The sequence below is a fragment of the Sander vitreus genome, chromosome 24 (assembly GCF_031162955.1).
Source record: "Sander vitreus isolate 19-12246 chromosome 24, sanVit1, whole genome shotgun sequence".
NCBI classification, from domain to species: domain Eukaryota; kingdom Metazoa; phylum Chordata; class Actinopteri; order Perciformes; family Percidae; genus Sander; species Sander vitreus.
This window is the reverse complement of record NC_135878.1, coordinates 9,048,666-9,065,543: the sequence shown is the minus strand read 5'-3', so window position 1 is coordinate 9,065,543 and position 16,878 is coordinate 9,048,666. Positions and strand designations below refer to the sequence as shown.

General features: G+C 42.2%; 1 protein-coding gene across 6 annotated transcripts in view; it reads left to right on the top strand.

Annotated features, from left to right (window-relative positions):
- Nucleotides 1-5,007: 5,007 nt before the first annotated feature.
- The window catches only part of LOC144513016 (histone deacetylase 4-like), a 57,292-nt gene continuing 45,421 nt past the window's right edge, over nt 5,008-16,878 (top strand). For 2 of the 6 annotated variants that reach the window (XM_078244070.1, XM_078244067.1), the window contains exons 1-3: nt 5,008-5,195; nt 7,641-8,056; nt 10,473-10,598. In XM_078244070.1, coding sequence (XP_078100196.1) covers nt 8,035-8,056; nt 10,473-10,598 — 148 coding nt within the window. In that variant the 5' untranslated portion in view covers nt 5,008-5,195; nt 7,641-8,034. Of the gene's footprint in view, nt 5,196-5,279; nt 5,407-7,640; nt 8,057-10,472; nt 10,599-16,878 lie in introns of those variants that run through there. The other 4 variants (XM_078244072.1, XM_078244071.1, XM_078244068.1 and 1 more) reach the window with 3 other exon arrangements.

Sequence of the window (16,878 nt, the reverse complement as noted above, 5' to 3'; positions counted from 1 at the left end):
ACATGGCAAGTAGTCACTCTTTCACCAAAAAAAAAGCATTTGGAGCAGCAGTTAGACCATCATGAGACACTAAAGTCTCAGACCCAGACTAATCAAATTATTTTAGGCTCAGCAGCTCTTTGAGGCCCAGAGGTGCATGAATAGAATTCCGAAAATATCCACAAAAATAAACTTAGTTGGTCACATCAAAGATTGACAACATGACTGAATAACGTATGGCAAGGTGGATATTAATCCTAGTCAGGAGTATAGGCTGTATATACAGTCTCTAGTCGGGAGGAACAGGGAATACTGTATGTATGCAACAGAGCTCATGAGCTGGTATGACCTTAGAAAACATGTGATTCAGTCCCTGCCCTGAGCAACCAGGACACCCGATGAAACATCAATCATGGGATGAAAATAAGTTATTTCACCTCTTTCAGTTATATAGTTTGTCTTTTACTTTGTTAGGATCATCTTGTGAGTTTATGGACAGATTGTCCATATGATTTTACTCACAGGTGGTACATTTTTCTGATACGATCTTTCTGATCTCTACGAGTGTAGTATTTTTTTATTTATTTTTTTACATTGTTGTATTGGTACTTTAGGAAAAGATCTGAGTACTTACATCAGCCCCATTTAGATGGATTTAAAATTCAGATATCATAGACAGGGACTTGATTCGTTTGCAGGGTCAGGAAATCATTGCTCTGAGTGTTTTCCACTTTGTCTTTTGAATCTTTTTTTTTTACCCAAAAAACAGCACATTGGGTGGGCTTCTCTCTGCCGTCATCGGGACAGCAGAGACCAGGAGCGACCCGCCATAAAAACATTTCTCGGTTTATCACTCAGGCAAGCTGGTTTATGTTTGAAAAGCAGGACACTCTGGGGTGCTGTTACTTTATAGGCGCACACACATGGAAACACACTGCCTGACCAGGACATGGAGACATATTCATCTACTTTGTGTGTGTGTGTGTGTGTGTGTGTGTGTGTGTGTGTGTGTGTGTGTGTGTGTGCACCTCTATGCACACATGCACGCACACACAAACAGTATCAGTAATAAGGCCTTGGAGCTGTAGCTGTGTGAGAGGTAATTACTCCATGCAGCTCAGCAAGGCTTTGATGGAAAGTTTTAGACTAACTGGCTCGACTGTAAGAAGCCTTGACTCTGCTTCTTTTTTAACAAGAACTCTTTATGGCTCATTTTTGCTCTCTTTTCTCTCTTAAACGCTCCAGTTTCATGGCATCCTGGAAAGGTTTCATGTCTCATTTTTTAAATATAACATACAAGAAAAGGGTTTAATTCACACAATACAGTGGATGAATGTCGGGGACTGTGATGGTACTGTTGTTGTACAGTCCCATCACATGCTGTCAAAAGCAATGTGAGACATTTAGAAGTTGTTTTCCTTCTCGCTGGCAAAGCAAAGCGTCTTTATGACGCTGAGGTCTGCCTGCTTTGTCTGCACGCTGCGTCTGACTCATGTGGGACCGTGTTGGGTGAGACGACGGCTTCCCTTCTCAAACCACTAAAAGCCAGTTGTGTGTGTATTGCAAGTGGTCTGGTCCACAGCCTGTGTGTGATGTGTCTGCTGTGGTAGCAGAGCAGTAGTTTGCGCAGGCCGTGCACGCGCGCCTGTTGACTTTCTAGCCTATTTGCTGCTCCTTTTTCAGCCACTGGCCAAAAACATAAAGTATTTTTGGAACATCATTACTCAGGATCTGTGTTTTTAGCCAGAGCCATGTAAGGCACTTTATTACAGATGCTTTTTTAAGGCACCATGCTCCAAATAAGAGAACTCATCACCATCACCTCCTTCCATTTCAGTTTTGTATCTACTATTGGTACTAATACCCTTCCATTTCAGGTTTGTATCTAGTATTGGTAGCTCTACAGATACTAGATACAAACCTGAAATGGAAAGAGGTGATAGTGACTCTGGATGTAAAAATAGTTAAACTAACATAATCAGTGATTTGGCAACCTGAGTGTGATGTCCACTGAATTGCAAATGTGCTGCTCTGGGCAATATAAACCAATCTAATCCCTGCTTTGACATCACTGCTCTGGACACACTCACACATACACACACACACACACACACGTATACACACATTTGAGTGTTTTATGCATGTCTGCGTCAGCAAAAGCCTGTGGACAAACACCACAGATGTCCAAGACCGATTGGTGTGCTCCCTGACAGAAAGGTATAAACATGTCTTTCAGAATATGGTGAGAGGATTCTGTAAACAGTTTGCAACTTATCTGAAAAGAATCATATAACATAAGTCTTCACATTAATACCTATTTTTTAAGCATTTTTTTATTGGTTTTACTGGTGGTTTTACTTTGTGTGTATGTAATGGATGAATTATCCAGTTGTATGTATTGGATGGATTATAATTTCATCCCTGATTGATTTTGATTAGATTTTGATGGTAAATTCCCCCAGAACTAAACTTTGTGTGTGAACATGGTAAACATTACAGCTACTAAATATCAGCAGGTTTTGCATTGTTATAGTGAGCATGTTAGCATGTCATTAGCATGTATCTAAGTTCAACCTCACAAAGCTATAGCATGGCTGGAGACTCTTGTTATTTATCAGCCTATGTCTAATTTCATTAAACATCTGATCCTTTCAGTGCAGGTTTGGTAGTTTTCATTAAGTTATCTTTTAGTTGCAGCTATTGTTTTTAAGTATTTTAGAGAGAGGCGGGATTTTTAAAGGCAGAAATTCTTCCATGTTTTTGCAGGTCCTCACAAACATTAGTTAAAACTATATGCAACACTGGTAATAAGTGGTTGAAAGTGAATGTGATGTCCAGCATATAAACAGAAGGATTCCCATACTCTCTCAGGTATGTATCTTATTTTCATATAATATATTATGCAGAGAGAGGTCTGCAGCCATACAGGGTTTGGTCCTAATGAGCTTACTCAAGCACAAAAACATCAGAGATGCCTCCAACACTGACCACCTTACGTAACCGATGCTCCGTAGCTCATCCACAGAAATTCTAATCCTCTGTTGCCATAGATACGGCTGTCCCAACGGGCCTCCCCTGTACTCCAAAAAAGGAGCGACCTCGATTAATAAATGCAAACACAAAAAGGTCTTTTGACAGCAATAAAAGTGGTGAATGTGACCTAGGGAAGTCCAGGGCTCGTGTGAGTGTGCACTTGCCCTGCTGAAGTCTTGGAACTGCAGGTGGACCCTGGCCTCTGATCTCCCTGTAGAGGAGGAAAAAATAGAAAAAATATTACCCTTTTCCCACCAATGTTAGCATGCACATGTAGGTTTTAAACCCATAGATGTAAAACACTAGACATGACATGTCTTTCTGAATATTTCACCTTAGCACAAATCTTGGCAGTGATTAAGTTAAATCATGTTTCAACCAATTCTACTCTTTGGTGGGTTGGCCTGGTCTATTCAGGCCCAGAATCTAATCCAACATTTCTCTGTGAACTTTACTCAGTCAAAGGAGCCTGGAGGTATGAGAGGAACCAGTGGGAGCAGAGCTGTGTAGTCTACCTGCACTTGACTAACACCTTTTTTGCCTGCAGATGTAACCTATATAGAAACTGGTTAGCATATAACAATAATCAAGTCAGCTAAACCAGGCAGTGGTGTTGCAGTTTTACTTGTGGGTGGCTGCTCAGATGCAAAATCAAATATAAAGTAATGAAAATAAAAGCATATTGGATTAGAGAAGGCAGTGGGGGGGGAGGCGTTTCATGTTGCAATGAGCAAAAATTGGATAAAAACGTTAATTTTGCCAGTCCTGGTTATGGAAAGTGTTGAATAATAGAAGGGGAGTTTAGTAATGTTGCAATAGATCTCAGGCAGCAAAATGCTTTCTATAATTGGCAATTACAACACAAATGTTGCAATAACACAACATGAAATGTGTCTTCAATAAATCCACAATCTGTAGATTAAAATCCGTGTGTTTTTTTCAAGCTTATTTGTTCCTTATAAACAGTTAATGTATAGCAAACAGTGGTACGTTTTGCAGAGATACTACTACAGACAAATCACAGCAGAACTACAACATCACACAAGCACGTCGTTCATAACATAGAAGATACAAACATATACGCAATGCGTTTATGATGAAATGGCTTCAAAAATCTGATGTTCAAGGAACATTCGAGCAATGTAATAATGTCATCATAGTACATAAACCTATCATAAACTTGGTTAAGTTAATTGGAAACACACCACTGAGATAATCAGTGACAGTGATGATTTTGATAAAGCATATTAAAGTTATAATGATCACAATGGCATTATAATGTAAACTGTAAACTAACCTCTGTGTAGCATAGACACACTAATTCTTAGTGTAAGTATATTATAGGGATGTTATTATGGATAAAAAAATGAAAAAGTCTATATGTTGGGTATGAAGTAGGGCACCGCAATACTTAATTCAAAATGGTTTGACACATACTTTGTCTTCAGCAAATTCTTCTGCGATTTGGATATTGCACTATTCCATATTGCGATTTCGTTAAAATTGCGATTAATTGTGCAGCCCTAGGATGAAGTTATAATAAACTCAGTATTGGTGCTCAATAAATTCCAATATGAATAATATATGAGTATTTAGATACTTTGTTTAACAGATAAAATACAACAAATTATGCTAAAAGTGTCACAAAGTCACTATAGAGTGGCACTGACTCACTATAAGAGACTATAACAATATTCTGAATTATAATAATGATGCCGTGGTCAATAAAAACGCCACAGAGCAGGAAAATGTTATTCATTCATAGGCTATATTATAGAGCCGTTGCACGCGATGTAAAGCATAAGAAAGTAGGATAAAGTTATTCAAAACAAAGTAATAACTACTTTAGTATTGCATTTTGGAATATAACAGTGCTATTTCTTGTAGTAGGCCTATAGGACACGCCCAGAGACATTTCCCTTATTAATGACCATAACATCACGCTGTAGCCAAACTTAAGCCCGCCCCTGGTAAAAGCAGGGGCGCTCCATGTGACGCTGGGGCTGTTACAAAAATCCAGTATGGCGGAATCTGTCAGGAGATGAATTTTCTTGTCCCCTCTCCCCCCTCCCACCTCAACCCCTCCTGCGTTTGAGAAAGCCCCCAGAGTCTAACATGGGAGAGAAATAAAAGCACTGCGGGACACATGTTGGTGACGACTGGCTTCCTCCTGGCCCGTGTAGGTGAGCTGTTGGTGTGTTCGTGTCCCCCTCGGGATGAGTGTGTAGCCGAGCTGCGCCGCTTTGATGTTGATATTCAGGCAGGGATGCGATGCACAGACAGCATTCATCAAAACAATGTCCGGCTGAAGTTTCCACTCTGCTCCGCTTCGCTTTCGGTTTCCCGTTCTATTTTTACGGCTTGCTCTTTGAGCCTGAATCGTATCTATTTCTGGTAGGAATGATTCCACATCTTTAAACCATTTAGCTAAAGATTCCAGACGGTTTGTTGCAATGTAGCGGGCGGGAAGTGTGAAGGCAGTAAGGGGGGGGAGATGGACAGGCGATGTTTATTATGCTGATTGTTGCTGAGCTATTTTTAGTGCACGGCCGAGCCCTAGGCTTTAATGCAATATACATAGTGGCAACACGCCTCTATCGCCTTATACTTGTGTTATTGGCGAGATAAATACGTAAAATGAAGGTACAGGCCTGCGTTAAGTGTGTGTTCGAGTGTGTGTGAATGGTTCGGGATGGGCGGTGGTAATTCTCTGCATGCGTCAATCTTTTTTTTTTGTGAATGGGGGCGTACGGGTTGTTGGAGCAAGTACGTCAAAGCAACACATTACGGCTAGTTTAAAGTGCCGTTAAGCGAACTGAACGGTTTGTAGTACGAAATATTAGTCAGAGATGGTGAATTTTGAGTTTTGAGTTTGGACTGGAGTGCAGGGTTAGTAGCCTACCCACCTTTTTGTGACAGGCATTTATAGCAGCTAGTGTCATAAATAAGTTACATGCTTAATGAATGTTTTTGTTTTTGGAGAAACAAGCTATTTATTTGCTATTATTTGTGTCATTTTCCATCATAACTGGTTTTTAACCCATGTTCCAGATCTGTGTCTCCCCCCGATCTGTCACCCTTCATCAAGCAAGCTCTTTTAGGGACAATGGCCTAGAATGCACACACACGAATACCCCTCCCGAGACAGATGAGATGCCCTGGGAGAATGGTGTTGCATGAAGCCCCCCTGGGGTGTCAGCCCCTCCCTGAGACACACACACACACGTTGCCCCCCCCACACTCCCACCCACCCCACCCCTCCTTGCTTTTCCATCACAAAGCGCAAGTGTGTGTGCACTGACCGACTTTTTTGAGGGGCAATTTGTCCTGCGGCTGGACTGTCTGGCCCTCTTGTCTTGAGACCCACCCCCCTCTAAATGCACGTACACGCGCACACACGCACACACACACACACACACACACACACACACACACACACACACACATATGCATCCATCCTGCTTTAGAGGACCTCTCAGACCTCTGCCAACACACACACGCACACACACACACACACACAAGGGGGCGTGAACATGCACGCTACCCCCATGCCATCACCCTCCACCCACCTCGCCCTCGGGCAGTTTTACCCCTTCTATTTTTGGTAGTAAAGTCGACTTGATGCTTTGGGCTCGAGCCGTGATTACATCTGACACTCCTGCTCCAGGCTCGAGGAATTCGGGCTACTCTCCGAAAACAAAGAAAATTCAGAATCAGCAAAAAAAAAAAATTAAACAATCTAGTTACTTCCAAAAACCAAGAAAAGATCATTTATCACCAACACAAATACAAGAATCAAAAGGTTCCTGCTCTGTAAAATTCAAATGTTCATAAGACTAACAGGGCCGTTCTACCCATTTCTAGTGTACAGTGAAAGTATATACATCAATACATCATACTTCCATGTTTGTTTTCTTGATTTTGGAGCACCCTAATCAAAAAGAAACTATTTCCGGGAACAAGCAATTTAATGCCCGATTGGTTTACAGCTTCTTGCAGCATAAGCACGAGGTCCAAACTTGAGGTTGTGATGAGTTTTCGAAAGGTGGTCTTGGATCTGCATGGCAACAGTATTTTACTTTAAAACAAAAAAAAGTTTCAAGGAGCAGGATGTCACAATGGGCTTAATAAACAAGAAATAAAGGGGTTGTAATAAGTTGTAAGTGATACTTTTTTTCAACCACGGCGTACAACTTTTGAAGTCTTGTTGCCTATTCAGTATTTCAATCCTTATAATCTTTAGTTGCAGGCCTACAGTAGATAATATAATTGCTTTGATGGACATAAAAACTGTCAGTTCTTTTAACAATTATAGATGACCAAGCCATCAGGTCTATACTGTAAGTGGACAACAGTTGCCATCTCCAAATTAGTGTCACTGAAAGATCGACACTGTAAATAACTTGGAAAAGAGCTGTGTGTGTGTATGTGTGTGTGTGTGTGTGTGTGTGTGTGTGTGTGTGTGTGTGTGTGTGTGTGTGAGAGAGAGAGACATTAATAGAGATACACCTATGCAGCTTTTTTTAATCTCCTGATACCTATTCTCTCAACTCATAGATATCTGTGCTCTCCTTTTCCCAAATTTAAAATCTGTATACCTCATGGTTCTTTTTCATCCTCTCTGATAGGTTGGTACCGGTGCCAGACAGCGAGCTGCCTCTCTGGTTGGAGTAGCCAAATCAAAAGCTTCATGGGGATTGGCTGTTGCTGCTGGAAGTTTACTTCCTGTTTCCAGCCTTGAGGAATTATTGACCGACCGTCCTGAGTGTTAAATCAGCCTGAACACACACACACACACACACACACACACACACACACACACACACACACACACACACACACACACACACGCACGCACACAGTCGGCACATCCACAGTTTTGGAAGGATAATAGCCTCCTGATTGCCACCCTGTAATCACATCTGAACTTGGGCAAACACACATCTGTTCTGCAATACACACACCAAGCCGGGCGCTCATCTGCCGTACTGCGTGGGCACGCACCTGACCCACCTGTCAGCGATGACATCACACAGCCACCAAGGTAAGATCTATGTCAGTACATCACGCTTGTTGTTTCCTTGTCAGTCAGCATGAAGCCGTTTTTGTACAAGGTGGAAATGAGTCACTTTTCTTACACATGTAGGATAAAGTTTCAATATCACAATTTGACTCAGCGGCTTATTTTTCGGGAGTAATTTCAGGTCTTATGTCACCACAGATAGCAAAATTAGATCCATGCATTCAGATTATAATCCACCGTTAAATGACATTTTTCTGGCCATTGTTTTGACTTCCTGCATCATTCCTAATTTAAAAGCCTAATGTATCAGTTGGATGGGGGGGGGTCAGTCACCCTGGTTGAAGGATCAGCTAATGCTCCTTAAATTTAATCAGTCTGACTTAAAGTGAAGCTGCATCCCAGGGCTTTTTTTTGTCTTTTAAAAGTCTGGGCGAAACTTTAAATACTTATATAATATGTTGACACAAAAGGTGCACAAATACCAGTGTAGGATACTGATTAAATATGCAAGATTAAGCTGATGCACCGACTAGACCTACGCACTGACTTGTCACGTGTGCAGTAATGAGAATTAAGCTCCTCCATGCAGTCACATGATTAAGGGGGTAATCTCTCTGCCGCTACATCTGTCATAGGAACATTTTGATTTTGGGCACAGACAGATCGCAGCTCGCTAAAACGCAATAAAACATTTTAATCTGGTTTTATGACTGTTAATTGGCTTGATTCAATATGAATGAGCTCCAGAGGGCGAGAGAAAAAGTCCATAACAAGGGCTCATTAAGAGAGTCTACTTTCCTCTTTGACACCCAATCAAGCTCAGTTTAGAAGCTCGTGTTTTAGCAGAGCTGATAAATTATTCGGTAAGCAGCTGGCAGATGAAAAGGTTAGCTCCCTGCCCTGGTTGGTGTGGTACCTGACAGCGTTGACTGTGTTTACTTTGTACATGTAGGAGTGTGTGCAATAGAAATACCACAGCTGAGGTAACCCCCCCCCCCGGGCCCCGAGGGAGATGAACGAGCTGCAGCCTCAGCCGGCGCCCTCAGCCCTCCGACGTCTCCATCACACTCCAGACGGTAGTGGGGATATTCAGTACTCTGGGGCACATGTGTATGCTCTTGAAGTTGCACACGTGCCTGTCCACAGACATCTCGCCATGGTGTTGACTAGTTGACTAGTAATTGTTTTGATTTGAACGACTCTGGATTCCAATTCTTTGAGGGGTGGAGTTGAAACGGGTCACATGTAGGGGTGCATGATATATCGGCTCAATGTCGTTATCGCGATATCACGTTGCGCAATACTATATCGAAAGTGTCGCGATAAGTATGCAATATTTAGTTTATTTTGTGGAGCGCCGCGTCCCGTCCGTTGCCTGCGTGGCTTAGTTGTGTTTGATTTAGAGTCCGCTTGAAACGCTGTAATGATCATCATTTCATCGGCCAGTTACCGTGCCACCTGCACATGTTAGTGCACGTCAGCGCACGGGGCCACTACGTGACAAACCCTATGGAGCGTACCACGTGTGTGCATATTTTGAGAGAGCGACAGCGTGAGTGACAAAATAGATAGAGACACACTTTTATACTGTACAACCAGTAACACATGTCCTGTTCTGTAGACATGGTCCTTATTTATTTATTTATTTATTCATGTTGTACCACTGTTATTCAGTTGAAATAAAACTTGTGTTGTATTTGTTATGAATCTATTTTGATGCGTTTTCCCATAACTTTTGTAATTGTACATATGTTTAAAAATATCGAAATTAATATCGATATCGCAATATTCATAATCGATATCGCAATATCACATTTTGTCAATATCGTGCAACCCTAGTCCTCCCATGCTTATTTCACAGATGAGAGGACAGTTTTATTTCGATTCATTGGTAATTTACGGTTGTACCGGGCTTTTTCAACGCCCCACTTTAGAGCTTCCGCTTACTGTGGCTGCAACACGACAAGCGCCTGGAAGTACGGCGGCTGCCACGGAAATCAAGACTGCTTGATCATGTGTTCCATTTGTAACCGATCATCAGATTCCAAAACGATTCCAATAAAGAAACGATTCCATTGGAATTGGAATTTTTGAAACGATTCCAAGTTGGAACTGGTTCTCGATTCCCAATCCTAGTGTTGACTCACTTTCCCTGTCCCCGAGTAAGGGCAAATCACATTCTATTGTTAGACTAACCTAAGATTAGTGAGCCTCAACAGTTGTCATTAGACCGCCCATTCCTATTCCTTCACACATCTCCTCTTCAAACAGGGCCGACGAAATGAACGCCCTGCTAAGCCTAAGAAATGATTTTGACGCTGATATCGGCTGACATATGCGTGCGATGTGATGATAAGTGACATATTAAATGGTCGGAGTTGTGTTCATCACCTTGAAATTAATTCTAACATACTCTTCTTTTCCCTTTATTATATAGTGACTGTGGATAGACAGGAAAGGGGGAGAGAGATGGGGGATGATGCGCAGCAAGGGACAGCAGATCGGATTCGAACCCGCGTCGCTGCAAAGGACTCAGCCTACGTGGCGCGAATGCTCTTACTGGGTGAGCTAGAGGCCGCCCCGATTTTAATATATACATTTAAGTAGGAGGGCATATTCAAATGATAATCAGTCATTTGTTTCTAGGCGCGTTTTAACTTTCATATTTGTGTTTTCATGATGAAGTCAGAGGCAACATTTTGTATATTGCTATGATTGTTTCTGAGTTCACTTTATTGCCAATATTGGTAAATTTTTATTTAAAAGAATGATAAAGACTTTGACAAGTTCTAAAACAAAATTGTGGTTCATATCATTAAGTTTTAGAAATGTCTTAAAGGGGTACTCCACTAATTGCACTTCCATAAAGGGGACCCACAAGAGATAGATGTAAAATAATTGTCAACATTAAAGCAGCAGAGGCTGAGACATGCTGGCAGTTTATCCCTAGCATGGGTCAAGCTCCAAAAAACACTATCCTACATTTCCCACAATGCAACGCAATAGCATCTAAGTCTTTCATTACTCGACGAGTAAACTGAACTTCTTCGGTGAAATCTTCCGAAAGCCACTTTCAGTCATACAGACTCCAGACTCTTACAGTCTTGTTACAGATCAAAAATGGCTTTTATTCTCCAAACAGTTTTTTGAAATGATACCTTTTTCTATTAATTTATCACAATTACGATTCCGTTGGAAGAAGGCAAACGGTTATATGAATCGATGCCCAGATCTGAACACAGCCAAGGCAGGAAACTTCACTCTGGCCAGGGGCTGTAGCAGCTGATAGAGCAGATAAACTAACCAGCTCCTGTCAAAATATAATAAGATTTAGCTGTTTTTAATTTCCCACGCTGTCCTCCTCTGAGTCTCATCATCTCCACAGTTTGCTTCCCACTAGAGGGCCGAACAGGGCTACCCGGAACATGCCTGTCACCCGTGTTAACTCACCTCTCACTACAACACAAACATAGCTGTGATCTTTTGTGTGTCCAGGAGAGACGATTCATACCAGCAGCTGCTGCTCCTCACTGTCTTGTTTGCCTCTGAAAAGCCTTCAGAGGAGACGATCTCGGGCCTCAGAGTGCTGCCAAGTGTGGGCGTCAATTCAAGGTGTTGCTTCTCTTGTTTGAACGACAGCTTAGAGACACTTGTTGGCTGTCAGTGCACAGAGAGAGAGAGAGAGAGAGAGAGACAGAAACAGGGCCCGAGAGACATTCAAAGATATGAAATGTGAAAAATGTGCAACACTATGGCCTAGTGGCGCTTGTCAGACTCTCACTGAAGTGTTTATGTCAGTGATATTTACAGAAGTGAGAATGTTGCCCGGCAAGGAATCTGTATGTTTGAAAGAGATGCATCAGTTGGATTTCTCTGTTTGTCCTTTTGAGAAACAGATGCAAGGAAATCGATCCTGTGGCTTCAGGTTGCATCCGGGTTGTCTGCAACTGCCAGTTATGTTGAATTGGTTTTATATTGAGGGCAATTAAACAACATTGGCTTTGTTCTCATGGTGAACAATGAGACCTTCAGATCCACGGCTTTGTTGTACTCATGTATTTGTATTGCTATCCAAAGCTGCCAACTTTTCCGTGCTTGCTTTGCATTTATTTCCAATCATGTACCAGCCCTCTATGTAAAGCCGTGTGTGTGTGGGTGTGTGTGTGTGTGTGTGTGTGCGTGTGCGTGTGTGTGCGTGCGCGTGTGTTTGCATGTTCACGCAGTCCATGCAGCAGCTCTGGCGGGTATTTGTGAGTGTGCATGCGTGCCTGCCTGCTTGCGTTCCATTTTTGTAATCTGTAAATGAGCTTACTAGCACGCACGTTTTTGGATCCAGGACTTACTCATTTTCTTTATTACAGCAGCAGTGGGATTTTTAGATTAAATATAATTTACCATAAATCTCTTCCTAGAAAAGTGAAATTTAAAACGCTTTGTTGGGTTTATATTTCCCAGAACAAAAAGGGGTCAGGCCGACGCGGCCCTTGACATCAGTCTTTTTTTGCGGCCATATCAGCAAACGGGCTTCAGTATTTCCACAGGACGGCTTAGTCTGTGTACCCAGAGCTTGAGCACATTAGCTGGCGACATTTGTTTTACACTTGTGCTTAGCAATGAGCTAACATGTTGACCGTGTTTGGTTGAATGGTAAATGTCACGCTCGGGATGTATTGCACTTGTTAATAGCAGTGAGGCTGAATTAAATTGCTCCACCTTCTTGCCAAAAGTATGAGTCTCAGTCCACTGAGCGAAACGACCACTTGACGAACGGAGACATTTTTTTCAAATATTTTCGCACAAGATATGCGCACGGGCATGCATTTTTCTTTTTCCAGAGCTCAAATCTTAGCAAGTAAGTCGCTGAGTAGCTGATCTTTTTTTTACGTTACCGTGGTTACTGCCCTGACAAACTTACAGCAAAAAATAATCAAAAGTATGTTTAGTCTTTTTTTTTTTGTGATTCAGTGACCCTTTAAATCTGTGTTTTTGCTGAATGTTATCCTTTACCCAAAAATGTCTGAACTCGGGGTTTCCCATGATTCTCTGGGGCCCCTCTGTGGTTGTGGTCACTTGCCATTAGCACCCCTTATCGGTTCCTGGTCTGGACAGTCTGGCTTTTGCCCGTGTCTAGATAAAGAGGGAGACCACACAAACCACATTCTGGAGCAAAAGGAAAGACAAGCAAGGGTAGTATTTTCTTAGAAATCAACATATAATGTACAGATGGGTGAAAAAAGTCCTCATTAATAGCACAGGACAGCTGCAACATACAGTACATTACACACCCAGAACAATAAATATTAGAGATGCACCGTTATGGAATGTCAGGGCAGATAACGCTAAGTGATAGTATTCTGTTGGTTAGTAGCAGATACATTAACCAATAAGATTAAACTTTCAACTGTAATAAAGGCCATATTTTTCGATTGACACGTTTATTTTTCCTAATACAACATCAATGTTTAGATGTTTACCATCCCTAGAATGAAGAATATGTTTATCATTGTAGAGAAACCTGTTAAATCCAGATGGTAGTGTTGAAATCCTTTTATCTTTACTGTCATTATCTGCCCATTTCTCTTGGAAGGATTGGATGCATCACTCATGTCGGTCTTTTACCACCATTACAAGCCAAGCTGCTTGATCTCGGGTGCCTCATTGTGAAATTGATGCAGGCAGGATGAACTGTAAGTGGAAATGAAGACATGAGTTTAAAAAAAGGGCAGCCTCCTCAAGGTGTTACAGAGTCTTATTAAAGAGGGAAGGTGATGCCACGAGCTGGCAACAATTTGTTTTTTGCCTTAGTCAGAAGTGCATTGGCTTTCCAGGAAAGTCTGCAGTTTACCACTGGAGCAATAGCTGGGACTGCACATGAGTCACACACATGCACGAACGCGCACACACACACACACACACACACACACACACACACTGAGGCCAGTAAGCGGTTGGTAAGTAAGTGCCAGGTACTGCAAGTGATTATTTGTGAATGAGAGGTTTGAACTTTACATTATTTCATGCAAAGAATGTAAAGTGAACACATTCCACAAACACTATGAAAACCACGTCTGCAGCAGGATACGAACTGTTCAGATTAAATTTTTTACTGCTTTATTTTGCAGAGTCTGTGTGGGCGTGAGCACCTCTATGGTTGTGAACCGGTGAACTTGACACAGTGCTCCTTTCCTCGAAGGCTCAGTGGTATCTAGGTTACAAGCCCAACCGTTTCTAGCTCTGTATAGCCTTGAAACACGACAAAAACAATAAGGAAAACAAAGGACAGTAAACACTAATGAGTAAGGTTAGGATATTGGTCTCTTCAGGCTTCATGCGCTGGTAGATTTGCTGCTTGCCATATACAGATTTATGTCGTGCACGGACTAGTCAACTTGTGTTGGCATTAGTCAAGACAGATTTATGGATACTGGTTAAAGGGAAAGTCATTGTTATTGAAACTAGCTTTACACAATCTGCCGACAGTGATCTCGTTTGGCCACATGTTTAATTCCTGGTCGTGACTTTTCATTTCTTCCTGAGGGTGTCAGGCGATTGACGGTAATGTGGCGTAACACGCTCAATACTCAACTCCTGCCACTGTGAAATAACAAATAAGTGTTTGAAAGCAGGGAACAATAAAGTAAAAAAAAAATAAAAAAAATAATCCTATTTCTCAAAATGTGGAACTACTCCTTTAAGTATCATAATCTGATTGTTTTTTCCCCGTCTGAATATGAAACTGGGTGTGCTGCAGATTGTTTTTTGCGTGTGTAGCTGTGTGTGCACTTTTACTATCTGGTCTGTAGGGAGTTTAGGCAGAAGGGGCGAGGGAGTGCTGCTGACGTAAAATAGCACTACAGACAAGGTAGTGACACCCGCATACCCTGGTGTAGGGTTGTCCCCTTGCTGCTCAGGGAAACATTGACACACGGGACACAGAACGCTGTACACACAGTGTACAGTAAATGCACATGTACTCACAAATGCGTTTTCTTACTGACGCCACCTTAAAAGAATGGGATTGTAGAAGTTAAACACGCACACACCATCTTGGATCGACTAGCCCTGGCTCCTGGTTTCTCATACTAAAGTCATTTTTATCAAGGCCAAAAAGCTAATCTTGTAGATTTATTAGGGCAGGCTCTAAACTCCTGCACATTCACCTTCGCCTTCACCCTGCTGCTGACAGCCTTGTATTTTGCGTTATTGTACACGGCAGGGACAGACAGAAGGTTTTACTCTACCATTCATTTTTTTTCTTAAAAGTTCATGTTTTTTGCCTCGTCATTTTTGACAACCAGCAGCTTTGGGGGGGGGGAGTGATTTGACTACCCATCTTTGGGTCTCACCCCCGTATTTGATAAACTCTGCAGTACAGTACGCTCACAGATCTCTGGATGCCTATAAGTCTACATTATGGATTTGCTTTTTATTACACCTGCCAGATACTATTAAGGGGGCAGCAGTGGCATAGAGATTTAAGGAACACAGACTTGGGACTGGAAGATCACTCGCTTGTACTGGTAAATGGAGAAAAAAAAAAAAAAGTGAACGAGAAACACTTTCCCAAGTGAGAGAAAGTGAGGAACCTGAGGTGCCCTTGAGCAAGACACATAATTCCTAGCTGGTCCAGTAGAGCTGTGATTTCCCTGGGCATATGTCAGATAAAAAAACAAACAGTTGAGACGAACTGTGATAAAAGGAAGCTTCTCCATCCATCGTCTTCTCAAACGTTTAAAAATAAAGTAAAAGTAAAAGCTTCTCTGCAGTGGTTGACTACAGATCTGTGAATACAAGGCCAAAGTGTATGATGGTTCATGCATTACATTTACATTTCTCTCATCCTATTCTCCATTCAGTGACCCCCTTACATCCTCTTATCCAAATGCACGCAATCACACATCCATGCTTAAATCCAGGGGTGAAGGGGTTAACATTTTGTTTCGCTGCAATAAAGAGGGCCCGGCTTATCCCTGAGTCTATTTTTAGAAGCTCACACACACAAGATATGCGCACGGCGAACAAACAATCATTATATGTGCTCTCCCGTGTTGATTCTACTCTTCACGATTGAGCGGTTTGTTGCCGCGTGTCGTGCTGCTTACAAATGGAGAGCGGGACGAGTGCATGCGTCACACAAACCTGCCTCTTTTGTGCGGCGGTCAGTCTCATACGAGCATGAGCCTCATCGAGGGTAATTTCAAGCCTTGATGTTACGTTTTGTCTGCCATCCACTTGCGCTGACATGTTGTTTCTCTCCGACAAAACCAAGTTACGAAATTGTAGTTGATTGCAAAAAAATGTTCCCACCTTCGCTGAGCCCGGTGAACAGAGCTTAGGTTCCTGCCAGCCAGACAGTTCGTTAGTTCTGTCCTCCCATGTGCCACCAACTTGGCTGAACATGACAAACAGTCCATCCCAGATGGTTATATGTTATATGTTTTATGAACAAGCTCTGCTTTGTCCTCCCCTGTGCAAATGGAGCACAGCACTCAGCTTGTCCTGCCATACCTACCCCCCTAAAAAAACAAACACTTAGAGTAATCATGGCCTTTATATAGTATGTCCAAGTACATTAGAAAAGCTCTGTTTTTAATTGGTATTAGGACAGAGACAGCAGAGAGGAAACATGAGTTAATGAGAGGAACGGGACACATCTTTTGTCCCCATGTCTTTTGTCTCGTCCCAGCCGAGAAACGGGATACACTGTGTTCTGCCAACGAGCTGTCAGCGGCAATTACGGTTTACACTGCCTCCCCTGAGCCCTATCCTTGTGCCTTTTGACATGGCGCTCCACAGGGCTCGATACAGAGCATGGATGTCTGGCCTTGGCATCAAGGAAGTAT